General features: G+C 40.0%; 1 protein-coding gene across 5 annotated transcripts in view; it reads right to left on the minus strand.

The window, feature by feature from the left end:
- Window positions 1–3,213: 3,213 nt before the first annotated feature.
- The window catches only part of LOC128442241 (protein-serine O-palmitoleoyltransferase porcupine), a 34,742-nt gene continuing 23,705 nt past the window's right edge, over window positions 3,214–14,250 (minus strand). For 4 of the 5 annotated variants that reach the window (XM_053424588.1, XM_053424593.1, XM_053424591.1 and 1 more), the window contains 6 exons: window positions 13,619–13,719; window positions 11,574–11,650; window positions 9,380–9,443; window positions 9,147–9,232; window positions 8,104–8,214; window positions 5,362–6,135 (listed from right to left, as the gene is read on the minus strand). In XM_053424588.1, the coding sequence (XP_053280563.1) occupies window positions 6,034–6,135; window positions 8,104–8,214; window positions 9,147–9,232; window positions 9,380–9,443; window positions 11,574–11,650; window positions 13,619–13,719 (541 nt within the window). In that variant the 3' untranslated portion in view covers window positions 5,362–6,033. Of the gene's footprint in view, window positions 3,874–5,361; window positions 6,136–8,103; window positions 8,215–9,146; window positions 9,233–9,379; window positions 9,444–11,573; window positions 11,651–13,618; window positions 13,720–14,250 lie in introns of those variants that run through there. The other variant, XM_053424590.1, reaches the window with a different exon arrangement.

Here is a 14,250-nt window from a genome sequence, read left to right on the forward strand (position 1 = left end):
ATCTTCCTCCCATGATCAGAGTCCAAGCCTGAACAGCTCTATGTGTCAATATTTCCTCAGTCATTATTAATTTTTTTCAGGCAAAATGATGCAATGCTTCAAAATGCATGTGCTCGGGGCCGCTCAGTGCTGCTTTGCAGTCCAACATTTTTTAGAAATTGTATTTATATTTATTTCATTTTGATTTCCAACTTTATAATTTATTTCACGTGTCTTCTTTTCAGACCTCTGATATCTGCTTTTGCACCATCCGGGAGGGTTTAAGGAGCGATTGCACTCATTTCCTTTATTTCAAGATAGTTCTTATTAACTTTTTTTTAAACTGCAATTAAACAGAGTGTTATTTATTCTCCAGGCTGATGTTCCTTTTCCTTATTTTACCTTGATGTTGTTTGCCACCCAACAATCGTCTTCTTTGTTCAGTTTATTAGCGGATGGCAACCTACTATTTTGAGAATGTGTGAATCAGAATTATATAGGTCATATTAAATAATTTTGAAATCTATACAGAGTCTCAGATATCTCATTAACTAAATCTTTTGATGAAAATTTCTTCCACCAGCACAAAGGCCTGCTATCAACTTTAGGGTTCTGGTAAAAAAAATCGTGGGTAGCACAGCAGGGGCGTTACCAGTAATTACTTTTATTTCTTAGAGCTGAAAATCATTCATGTTCTTTCTATATGAGCCAAATCAATCATATTAGGATGAGAGATTCAAACTTAACTTTAAACTTAATTCAATGCTGCCTGAATTAGATATTTTTTGGTTTCACCTGCAGTTGCTTTAATTCCAAATTCAAATCATCCATTTAAAATTAAATAATCAAGACATGTTAAATCTATTTACAGTTGGCATTTAAAACAGGAGTTTGATTCACCCTCCATGTAACTCTTGTTAGACTCTTGAGACCTAAAATAAATATGTTTCACCATTTGAAGAAAAATAAATCTAAATCCAATTAAAGAGTAAGGCAGGGTTCCCACGCTTGCCTTGAAAAAAAATTCCATGCTACCTCCTGATTTTCCAGGTACCATATTAAAGTAATGATCTATAGGCCCCTGAAGCTTTCCGCGCCCCCCTCCCCTCACAAACACAACCCCCTAGGACACCTGACTACTAACTTGATTTAAAAGATGTGCCAGTCAAGTTACATTGTAAATGCTTAGAGATTATGTCTTATTGATATATCAATGCATGAAATAATGCAACAATCTTTAGATGAACAACAATTTATTGAACGGGAACTTTGAGACACATGAGCACTGGGATTGATATTTGTTCTCTCTTCCACTCCTCTCCTATCTTATCCTGTCCTCTTCTCTCCACACCTCCCCTCTTGTCTTCTCTTCCTACTCTTCTCAACTCCTCTCCACTCTTCTCCCTTTTCCTCTGTCATCCTCTATTCTTCTATCCTCCTCTTTCATCTTCTCCCCTCTTCTCTTCCTCATCCTGAATCTACAGCGTGTCATTGTCATTCACTCCTGTAATGCATCACACATTTGAGATTAAGAGTCTTACGTAGAAGAGGTAATATGCCTACCCTTACTCTGTAAAAGCTTTTGTAAATCAAACTAATGAACCTAAAAGGAAAAACATAAGGCTGGTTCCCCTGTGGTTCCTCAGTACAGCAACCTCAAAAATGTCTCACCCCAAATGTTCCTAGTTAGTAGTATCATTTTTTTAAAGAAAAAACGAAAAATCACAAAATAGCTAAAAGTAGATATAAGAATGAATGTTACAAAATTGATCAAGACTAGACTGGTCATGTCAACTAGTATAGAAGTAATGTCACAGCCTAATGTGAAAATGTATTGGTAGTTAGCTAGCAACGCAAGCTAGCCAACACTAGCTAGTTAGTTAGCAAGCTGAATGTTGGCTAGCAAGATTGCACTGCATGTGCTTGCTAACCATCATTAATGAATCCAAATTCAAAACAAACTCCCCTAAATGTGGTGAATAACACGGTTTTAGGAAAAGTCAATGAGTGAAATACATATGGGGATCGAACATAGCTCTAGTACTTTAAAAGCAAGGTAAAAATTACGTCAACAATTCTAGTGTAAGCTGAAGCTAGCAAGTTGCAGCTTGCTAGCTAGCAAGATTGCACAGGTTACTAACTAACGTTGATAAACCCAGGTTTACCACACAGTTGAAACACAGCTTCTTACATTTGAGGATAAACTTGCATAAGAAGTTTCACTGTAGATGTCAAGGCTCCCGTGTTGGCTGGGAAATGCATGTATTTGACCCTTCTATTGAGATCGCGAGTAATGTTTCTTGGTTATTATTCCCGAAGTCCACCAATCCGAAACTATACTTTTAAAGTCCATATCACCAGGTTGCCTCATCAAATTCCAACATCCAATACACCAGATAGGATGCCAAGAGCATGTTCTACAACATGGGATCATCCATTTCTATCTACAGTAAGAGCTGTTCACATGTAAAGGGTTTTTATAAACTTACCTTAATTCTGTGCTCAATAGTTTCATTTTATTACTATTTTACACATCATCCAATACAATTTTCCAGGATAACTGTTTCAATTTCCATGTAAGTGTTCACTTTTGCTCAGTTTCCATGACTTTTCCAAACCTGGAAAATGAAAAAATAAATTCCATGTTTTCCATGGTTTCCAGGTACCGTGGGAACCCTGTAAGGGTCTAATACACTTTAACTTAGGACGTGTTTCATCTTAAATGAAAAGCACAAACCATGTTAAAAGCCCCTTTGTTTACAGACTATTGAATATCATATCAATAATTATATTTTAATTTCTTTGATTTGATTTTTTTATGTGAACGGGAAGGAGGGTTTTATATTGTTTTGTTTCCCCAATTATCTTAACATCCAATACTCTTAATTTGAAAGGTGTTGTTAAGCTCTACTTTTTGTTTTTATTTTATCATGAAGGAAAGTGTGGCAGAATGACTTTTATTAATTTTGTTTTGTTTTGTTTCAGCTGTCAACTCTGAAACATTTGGTTGAATCTCATCTCTCAAACATTTTTCCTTTGTATGTGATACCTGCGTTACCACAGGACAGGTTGACGTCAAAGCTTCTGAATTATCGTGCATAGAAGCAGTTGGGTGACTTTTGGAAAAACGGTTTGAACACAAATACTCAAACGCTGTCAAATCTGCTGCTTATTGAAATCCAGCTTGTTGACATTTAATATTTCATGAAATGCCAAGGATTTCTGTCACTCTTCTTTTTTTTTTTTCAAGATTCAAGATTTTTTATTGTCAAATGCATAACAATAACATTAAGCAGTCGCTGTCAATGAAATGCTTGAGTCACAGGCTCTCTTCTAGCAATGCTCAAGTACTAACAACCTAAAAAATTAAAATAGAAATAGAATAAAATAGAATATCAAAAATTAAAAATAGAAAATAAAATATATATATCTAAATATATATATTTACAGATGAACAATAGTGCAATTTGTGCAATAGTGCAAATATGCAGATATGCCACGGTGCTGGTTTCGTGGAGTTATTGCAGTTCAGAGGAGTTTAAAAGTCTTATGGCCTGAAGGATGAAACTGTCTCTGAGCCTGGTGGTGCGGGCCCAGATGCTGCGGTACCGTCGGCCAGACGGCAGCAGGCAAACATTTTTATGGCTGGGGTGAAAGGGGTCTTTAATAATCCGGCTGCTCTTCTTCCTGCACCGCTGGGTGTAGAGGTCCTCCATGGTTGGTAGCGCCGTCCTGGTGATGTGCTGGGCAGACTTCACTACCCTCTGTAAAGCCTTACGGTTCAGGGTGGTGCAGCTGCCATACCAGGCGGTGATGCAGCCAATCAGGACGCTCTCTATGGTGCACCTGTATAAGTTGCAGAGAATCCTGGAGTCCATGTGGAGCCTCCGCAGCCTGCGGAGGAAGAAGAGCCGAGGAGTTACTCTCAAAGCGTGCATTAAAAGTGTTCAGATCCTCTGGGAGAGATACAGACACTACATCAGCACTGCTGGTCTTGGATTTGTAGTCCGTGATGGTTCTCAGTCCGGCCCACATGTTCCTTGTGTTGGAGCCCTTGTAATGGGAATCCACTTTGTCCCTGCACAGTCTCTTAGCACTGCTAATAGCACTCCGGACCGCGTACCTGGATTTCCTGTATTCTTCCAGATTCCTCTTGTTTTGCTTATTTGTTTATTTTCCTTTTCAAATATAAGCTTATATACTTTACTTTAAACTCAGTTAAGCACATCAGTATATTAATCACTTTTCTGTTTGTTTCCTTTCAATCTCTGGGATCTGGGCTCCATGTCTCCACAACCCACTCCCATCTGGTGACAACTTCACCTCTTCTACCCTGACAAACGGAAAGTATCAATTCCACAAAAGGATCTTCACAAGGCTAACATCCAGATCATTGCCTCTTAAACTCCACTATAACAAATGGACTAAAAAGGCCGCACTGACAAGTCATGATAATTTTGTTTTTGGAGCAGATCTGACAGGAGCTGATATCCGAACAGCCCCCCCCTACATCCGTTAAGGTCACACAGAACCGAATGGACCTCGACCTGCTATTGGCAGTAAAGAGTGATGTGTGCACTGATAGGAAGTACTTAAAATACATTTTTTCCAAACCAAACCGCCCCTGGTGGGTGGGCCCAGAGCCCTCTCCACCCTACGCACCATGACAGGACATGGCTGCAGACTCTGAAATTGCTAAATAGAATCATCACCATGGCTCGGAAGGAGGAAAACATGCCTCATCCCCAGCTGATCTGATGCTGAGGAGGCTGATGACGGTGATGTTGATGCGGAGGACGAAGGTGATGCTGACGATGATGTTGAAGATGATGATGAGGACGGGTTTGCACTGGATGGGATGAAGGTTAGGGGTACATCATCCCCGCCCCTCGCAGCGTGCATGCAGAGTGACAGGGAGCGGAACAGCGAGTGCGCTCTGATAGCTGCTATTTCAATGAAGTACCGGTACTAAAAATATGCAAAACCGTATCGTTTTTAACGTAAGGGTACCGCGGTACCTTTCTAGTACCGGTACACTGTGCAATACTAAGACTGACTACGCTCAAAACTGAATATCGCAACCGCGCACAGATCGAGGATAACCTGAGGATATGTTTGTCAAACATTGCAAGGCAAAGCAGGCTCATGTCTCACATTGAAGGACCTGCAAGATCTTTTTTTAAAGATCACAAGAGGCCCATAATAGGCTTAAATGTACGCGGTCATCCTCCTCAGGAGCCAACTTCACGTTCGCGAGAGCCTTCGCGGGGTGTGTGCGTGCGTCTCTCCGTTGGTGCTACTTTAGCCTCATCGTATTTTTGTTCTCGTTCTTTTTTCTTGCCACTGCAGTTAGGGTTAGGAGAGGTGGAAGAGAGATCTGTACACAAATGATGCATGATTTATTTACTTATTTAATTTCTCTCTATTATGCTGGACATTTACAAAACTCAATAAAAGATTGGCAAAGAAGAAAAAAGAAAGAAATATTTAATAGAAAAAAATAAGAGATTCATATAAACAGGGCATATATGTAAACTTAAAACATACTGAAATGTTTTTGGATATTAACATGAACTAACACCAACATTCCAACTGCAACAATACAAAAAGGATCATTGGATTGTCCAAATAGCTGTCTAATGTTTGAACTAAATGCAGAGTTTACTTGGTCTTTAATTAAGTGTTTTTCTTTCTTATTTAAATGAATTCAAGATAGTGGAAACGACTTGTCTGCAGTTCATTTCAATACGTCCTGAAATGATTCTTTAGCCCAGTATGCACAAGGCTCATACAGTATATTGCAGGTAAGTGCAACATTTCCAATCTCCTTATCGCATTGGTCACAACTACATGCAGGTCTGAAGAGGTTTATTTCTTCAGCATCATTTATTTTTGAGAACCACCTGAGTAAATATGCCGTAACCCCTCTGCCCAACATGTTCTTTCCAGCAGACCCCATTCATTCCCATCAGAAAACACCCTGACATCCACTCACAAACCCTTTTGTAATGTTAAGTACTTGGTGTCTGCCTGCCTTGTCATCTGTTCCATCCGTCAGTGTATTAAACGGTAGAAGACCCAACAGGCAAAAACAACCCAGTGGCTCGCCCAGCTCAGTTCCGACCACCTCTGGATCGTGTGGATGGCTGCGTAACCCTGCAAACAGGAGTGACAAACAATCATATGTGGATAGAATATTTTACACAGACAACCCTCTCTCAGTTTGATCATTGCTGTTTGTGATGCATTCATGTGCCTGAAAACATAGTGAGACTACAGTCTATATTGTAAATTCTTAAATTGCTGCCTAAACTGCACTGGGTTATATATCAGACAAATGTAAACTATTGATCACTATATCCAGTTTTCACTGTGTTTATATAGCACTTTGAGTCTTAACAACCACTCAAAGCACTATACACCACAAGTCACAATCCTTCATTCACGCACATATTCATATAACATTTCTATACACATTTGACGACCCGCTCTACCTGCTGAACAAAAGCCCGTCCACATGTTTAATACGTTTGCATATGTATAGAAGCTTGATGGTGCAGAGTAGGGTTTCAACGTTTGGAACAGCAGATCCCAGTCAGAGCAAGCCTCCAGTAATATAGATTATTAATGCTAAACAAATCTGAGGGAATAAAAGGCAAAAGAGACACTTGGGCTTAAGATCAAGAATGCAACAATGCCCAAGTCAAAATTAATAAAAGGTACATACTGAAGAAATAAAAAAAGGAAAAATGAGGCTCAGGAGACCTATGCCCTACCGATCATCAGATACCCTACTGGTACTTAGAAAAGGAGGAGACGGAGGCCACTGATATCAAGTCAAATAAACTCCTCACAATTCATGGAGAATTTAACAAAAAATCCTAAACTATGAGACTGTCCACTAGGCTACTATTAAGTATGAAACATCAAAGATACAGCAGTACATCAGGAAGACAGCAACAAGTGATGATCTGCCAAGTGAACATCTCAGACAGCAGAAACCTAATGATGATGAAGAGGAAGAAGAGGAAAAACATGGACGAACAAGCCCCTGAACTACACAAGGGGTAAAAGAAGTGGATGATATCGGAAAAACCATACCAGTGGCTGGAAAAGTGATAATTAGTGGAGGTGGAGCCCTGCTGGTTGGTCCAAAGGTGATCATGCATTTGACTTCAGGGCCCCGGCACTTTGAACCCACCTACCTGAGGAGATTTTGCTGGCAGGGTCAGTGACTACTTTTAAATTACTCCTTAAAACCCACCTATATAGACCTGCTTTCATGTGATGCCTCTTTTTATCATCTTTTATTTTAATTTTTTTTATTGTCTTTTTACAGTTGCTATGTAATCAAGTTTTTATGTGAAATAGTCTTTATTTAATGAACGCTACTTGTTTTTTTACCACCTCAATTTCTTTTTCCCACATTGCTTTCTGTCGATTGACAGCAAAGCAAAAACTAGAGAAGTAACAAAGCTTTTTGTAAATTCTGTTTTTAAATGTGATATATATAAACTTTATTATTATTAAGGGCAGAGAGATAGATATGACATTGATTAAGTCCGGGGTCTACCACATAGAGCCCCCGGTGCAGGCTGTTCAAAGAGGCCCCAAAGATGAGACAGTCCAGCACATAACAGCAGGGAGTAAGATCCAGGCAGGTATGGCATACATGGAATGCTATAAACAAGTGGCTGGCATAGTGTACAGTAGCATCTGTGCCAAGTTTGAGCTGGAAATCGCAAGGTGAAAATGGAAGACACATCCAAAGGTGGAATGACGGACTTAAGACACTATGGAATCTCCGGATCCAGATGGATAAAATGGTGATGCTAACCCACTGGACGTCATGGTGGTTGACAGACAGCAGAAGGGGGTGGTGATGTAGAGATTCCCAAGTGATACAACATCAAGAGGAAGGAACAAAAGAAGCTTGAAAAATACCAAATGCTGAATGACGAACTAGAGAAGATGTGGAAAGTGAAGGCAAGGCAGTGGTGACAGTAGTAATCTGAGCACTCTGGCCTGTAACCCCCAAACTAGGAGAGTAGCTATGAGCTATGGTCCCAGAGTTGTAGTTATATATGTATATACAGATATTTATAAAATGGTGTGCGCTCTTACCTCATCTAACTCATGTTCATCAACTCCAGGATCAAACATAGAGCCCAGGTAAGTGAGGTGGAAGATTGCCAGGAAGCTAAAAACCAGGTTCAGTGCCACCACCCAATATTCCTACAGACAAGAACAAAAATAAAAAATTGTGAAACAGCCACAACAATGTGTTTTTATTCTTATTCTTCTCTATTTAACAAGCTTCGATCAGCTGATCATTTCTCCACACCGCTCCGTTACAAAAACACATTCGACAGGTGGTAATAAACTGATTACAATGTTACAGAGCGATGTCCTTTCACACACAAACAATCAGGCTGTTGGACAGCACAATAACCAATAGACTAAAGTGTCACTAGTAATATAACATTATCAATTCATGTTACCTTAGTTTAATACGTTCATATGCTCTTTTCCAACAGAGAACTGAATGGAACCATCTATCAGAATCCCGGTTTAGCTGCAACTGTTAAAGCAGCCAACCTACAGCTCTCATTTAGACATTTTTTATTTAAGGAGATGAATCCCACTGCCAAATTGTTTTGTGCATCTTATATTATGTTTTACATGTATATTTGCTTGGTTCCGAACTTTCTCCTTGCTTAATCATGCACAAGGCAGCGGGAGATTCTCTGTTCACAGGATGTAACGTATTTATTCCGTTGCAGAGATCACGTGAACTTGTTTACAGCACACCGATTTTTTAAAAATCTTTTCATATTTTGTGTGTCTGTCACAAATTAGAAGCTTCATCGATCTCATCGAAATCGATCTCTTGATTTCTGCTCAGAAAAATGATTTTTTTATAATTTTTAAACTCCTTCTAATATGTTTCTCCAACTTGGAATATTAAGATTATAAATTGTTCCCTTGTAACACTGATAACGATGGCTTTTTAATACCCCCATACCAAAACACTAACAGATACAGAGACTATGGTGCAGGTTGGTGTGAATAGCTAAAATAGCTATGTCTTTATGATAAGATTGCTTAAAAATGCTTTCCTTTTACATTTCCGCTCTTCACATAGCTGAAACTAAACTGTATTTTACCTTCTTGTGCTGATGGCCGCAGCCAGGGTTACAGGGCCTGGAAAGGATACAGGCACTGAAGATGGATGCAAGCTTCTTTCTCAAAACTGAGTGGAAGAAAAAATAAATCAACAACCTTAACAGTGTCACTAGAAAAAAACTGGTTAGCCTTTACCAACACTATCGAACTAAGTCTAGAGTAAATACAATCAAATAAATACACTTATCTACAAGCAGAAATGACATGTTCATACCATGTTCAACATATGTGATAAATCCCAAAGAGAGCAGAACTGCTCCCAGGTGAAAACTCAGACCCTGAGGAAAACAAACACAACTTCAAGTTAAAGAAGTGACAGTCAGTTGTTCAGCAGCAAACAAGACCCATTCAAGTAGATGAGAAGGCGGTCTCAGAAGTTCAAACCCATAGGGTTTTCTTTTGAAATCCTTTTTGATTGCTATGCAGCTCTCACAGCAACATAAGTATCTAAATGGCTAACGAAGTATGGATGATCTATATGCATGTAAACACATACAAATAGTGGACGCTGTACAGTGCACAGTGACAGATATTTTCACTGACAATGACCGGCATACAGTGACCAGAGGACATTGACCAGTGGTCAGTAACAGTGTACATTGCAAAATGACCAGTGAATAGTGACCAGTAAACAGAAACAAGCAGACAGTGGCAAATAAAAAGTGAACGTTGACAGTCACCAGCAAACAGTAACAGTGACCACTGACCGTACAGTAGGGCTCCTTTTGATAGTAAAGGTTGCCGACCCTTGCTCTAGGAGTTCGTTAAAATACACAACGTGTAAAATGATTAAAATGGCCACTAAATCCAAAAAGGCAGACTTCCTGTTGCGTTAATCAAATAAGTGGCAGTGACTTTTTTTTCATTATGATCAGTGATGCCGGTAACGTGTTACTTAGTAACGCGCTGCTTAGTACTTAGTAACGCGTTACTCTAATCTGACCACTTTTTTCAGTAACAAGTAATCTAACGCGTTACTATTTCCAAACCAGTAATCAGATTAAAGTTACTTGTCCAAGTCACTGTGCATTACTATTTTGTCATTAATAGTAAAATATATATTTGATTTCTTCTTGCGTCTCTGGGAGTGAAGACATGTAGCCCAGTGATTTTCAACCAGCGTGCCGTGAGAGATCGTCAGGTGTGCCTTGGGAAATATCAAATATCTATCGGCCGAACATCGGTATGCGGCTCCGCCGGAAGGCTCGGCGTGTGGCTCAACTTGTGTGCCTCAACTTTTTTTTTGGGGGGGGGAGATTTCCTCGTCCGCTGGGCGGTGTCCGTCGGCGCTGCGGAAGGCGGGGACCGGTTGGACGGGACAGGGTACGGTGGTCGGCGGCAGCGACTCTAGCCGTGTGTCTGTCCCTTCTTGCGGATCACCTCAGCTGGGGGAACCCTCCGTTCGTGCGGGGGCCCCCTCCAGCGGTTTCTGATAAAGTGAGTGTTGGCAAAACCGGTTGTCATTTTTATGTTGAGGCGGCGGGGGTGTTGTCAGCAGCTGCTGAATATAATTAATAAAGTAACTTGTAATCTAACTTAGTTACTTTTAAAATGAAGTAATCTGTAAAGTTACTAAGTTACTTTTAAAATCAAGTAATCTGTAAAGTAACTAAGTTACTTTATCAAAGTAACTGTGGCAACACTGATTATGATACACGTGTGTACCACATTTCATGAAGATTGGTTAAATGAGACGGAATATCTGCATTTTAGGGGCCGTTGTTGAGCAGTTTTGCAGTTTGGAGAGTTTCATATTAATAAGTTATGAAACTCACCAAATAATAAACAGTGTCATTGCTCAGAGTAACATGGTGATGAACACTTTACAGGGAACAGTAATTGTGTAAAATGAAAGTCGGCGAATATTAACAGTGAGCAGTGTACTAAATAAGTGTGCACTGACCAGTTACTAGTGACCATTGACAGTGGGCAGTGAGCATTGGACAATGACAAGTAGCCACTGACAGTCTACAATGTACATTAAAAGTGAACAATGTCAGTGAACATTGCACTGGGGCAGTAAGCAGTGAACACTGTAGAGTGAGAATGGTGTGAACTCAGTAACAATGAACTCAGCCGTGAACAGTTTACAGTGTACGCTGTATAGTGACAATGGAAAGATACCAGTGACAGCAATAGTGACCTTGAACAGCATGTTGAAGAAGCGGATCAGCCTTGGAATAAGTAGCTGCTCTGAGGTAAAAGAACATGTAGCTGTCTCCATTATCTACAATAAGTCTGTTTTACAGAGGGGACTCGTATAAGACAGAAAAATTGACTGTGACTAAACAAAATAAATAAATAACAAAAATTACACAAAATTTGGAATATAATTTTGTTAACTAAAACTAAAAGACTACAATTTAATTGGGTGCAAAGATGAACACAGTATGCATCTTCTTACTAACATGCAGTAGGGTGCTGGCTGTATATGTCACCAGGATGGCTGGAAATGTCCCCAGTTTCATTGCGCTTCTAAAAACATCTGCAAAACACGGAGAAGAAAACACAGTAAACACACAAAATAATGATAATATATTGATATAGTTTTGAATGTAGCTTTCATAATCTATCTACAAATTCCAGAAATCAAAGTCTGTGGGTCTGTACGTGAATTGCATATCTCTAGAATGTTCACACTTGAGACGTATTGTTAGGGAACCAATGAATATAGTTTTGAATCTGGTTCAATTTGGACACGGGATACATTGAAGATTATTTAACAGGGTCAAGCATCCGCGCCATTCTCAAGCACGCAGGCTCCTGGCTCGTCACTCGGGACGCGCATTTCTCAGCGCCGGTCAGCCTGCGATTCTGCTTTCTCCGCTTGTTGTTGTATGTAACCCGTTCAATGTACTGGTTTGGGGTTAAATGATGATGGTATTTATAGCCCCTCCCCCCACCCCTCTCTTTTATCTCTCCGTCTATCTGCTTGTGTGCTTGTAGTGGATGGGCAGAGGGGACATTTAATCATCTGATTGGGAAAATTGGGGACATTAAAACTCCAGGACAACAGAAGGGGAATACAAAGTATGGGATGCATATTTGATCATTTATATCATATAAAAATATGTCATTATTATCATTAAAATCCTATTTCAGTGTGCTTCCTGGAACGAAACCCTCGCAGCGAGCGAAAAAAATAGACTCTGTGGTATTGTTCAATGTTAGACACGGTAGTGAGGACCCGAATAAAAATGTCAACAGTAGTACATAGTCTGTCTCACGCACATTATTAAGCAAACTCGACAGACTCAAGGCCGAAATCATCGGTGCAGGACGCGAGGCACAGCCCATTGGAACCGCACAGAGGTTTAACAGGGGGGTGGATAGGACGCGCCTGGCTTACCTTGGCGCTGTGCCGCGCTGCACTGCGGAAATTAAATGAAATGGTCAATTAGATTTTTTTGGAGGAAAATTAATCGTTTAGATTAATCGACTCATCGTTAGCGGCAGCCCTAGTTTAGAACGGGCAATGCAGTAGCAAGTCATTGTGTCATTAATCAATGTGAAAAATGAGGCCATACTTAAAAGGGATAGTTCACCTAAACATTTAAATTCATTAATTACGTACTCACCACTATGCCTACAGAGGGGTGGGCAAAGTGACACCTTTGGAGTTTCAGGGGTAAACAGCGAGCAGCCAAATACAAAATATTGAAGTAACTAGCAACCACGTATTTAAACATAAAAAAACAAGAGAAAACATAAAATGTCTCCATATTGCCTTTGTGGTGTCTTTGAAGTGTCTGAAAACCCAGACATTCAAATTCAACTAGAAACCGCGTCATTTACACCATGTCTTTAGCCTAAATGTCCTCTGATATCTTCCCAAGGAGCCATGTTCACATTCACTCGCACACATTGCTAACAAGCTCTCGCCAAAGGATACACGCGGGGGCATGGTAACATCGCTGCTTACAGTAGTATCGCTGCAGTGTCAGTTACTGCTGTGTATCTCTGATGTCGTCACATGCACCTTTGGCGAGAGCATAGAGGCAAAAACTTCTGCGGTGTGAGCGCTCACACACGTCACCCACCCCTCCATCAGCACAGTGGTGAGTAGATAATGAGTGAATAAAATGTTTGGGTGAACTATCCCTTTAAGTATGGCCTCATTGTTACCTTGATTAATGACACAATGAGTTGCTAGTGAGAGAGTGAATTTAAAAAACAATCCATTGAAACTACAACGTACCAGCCAAATAGTGTTTTCATCATGGAGATAATATTCTCAATTGATCATTCAATACAAACGTAAAATAGAATGGTGAGAAATGGAATTCACATTTCTCCAAAGCCAAAGTGATGTCTTCAATGTATCAAATGAAAAAAGGAAGGAATAACTTTGTAGGACATCAAAGTTATTCAGCTTTTAGAATACAATAAAAGTATATATCTTCAGTGTATAAGTGTAGAATGTTTAATAGACATAGTGGAGGCAAGGACTCACATGTTTTTAGCCATCGGGACATGGGGATGTTCCAAGACGTCACCACCAGCACCATGGAGCGAGGCATCTCGACACTGAGAGGTTTAACGACACTCATGTCCCTACACACACACACACAGACACACAGACACACAGACACACAGACACACAGACACACACACACACAAAACAAACCAAAGTTGATCTGGCCTGAAGCTTCATAAAAAGCTAAATGGGAGGCCATCAATAAAGACCTAAGCGGTATCCTTGAAAAGATAAAGGGCACAGTTTAGCTGAGGCTTGAGAGGATGTGTTACATCATTTACGTTACAGAACATTTTGGAGTAACAAAGACAAAAATGGTAACACCGATAACGGAAATCAAGTACCGAGGGCATCTGGAAATAGAACTCTTGATAAAAGAGAGGAGGCAGCTTAAAAAGCAGTGGAAGAAAGCCTCAGAAGAACAGAGAGGGGAATTAAAATACTCCATGAGAACATCAAAAGCTGACTGAGAACCTTGAGGCAGGACGAATGCCTAAGAACAGCTCAGAAAAAAAAGGAATGAGCAAGAACTTGTTTCTTTAAAGACCCCTTCAAGTTTGTGAAATCTCACCACAAAGAAGCAAGGAACCCTGAGGACCTCGAAGCAG

Source organism: Pleuronectes platessa, chromosome 6 (assembly GCF_947347685.1).
Source record: "Pleuronectes platessa chromosome 6, fPlePla1.1, whole genome shotgun sequence".
Taxonomy (NCBI): Eukaryota; Metazoa; Chordata; class Actinopteri; order Pleuronectiformes; family Pleuronectidae; genus Pleuronectes; species Pleuronectes platessa.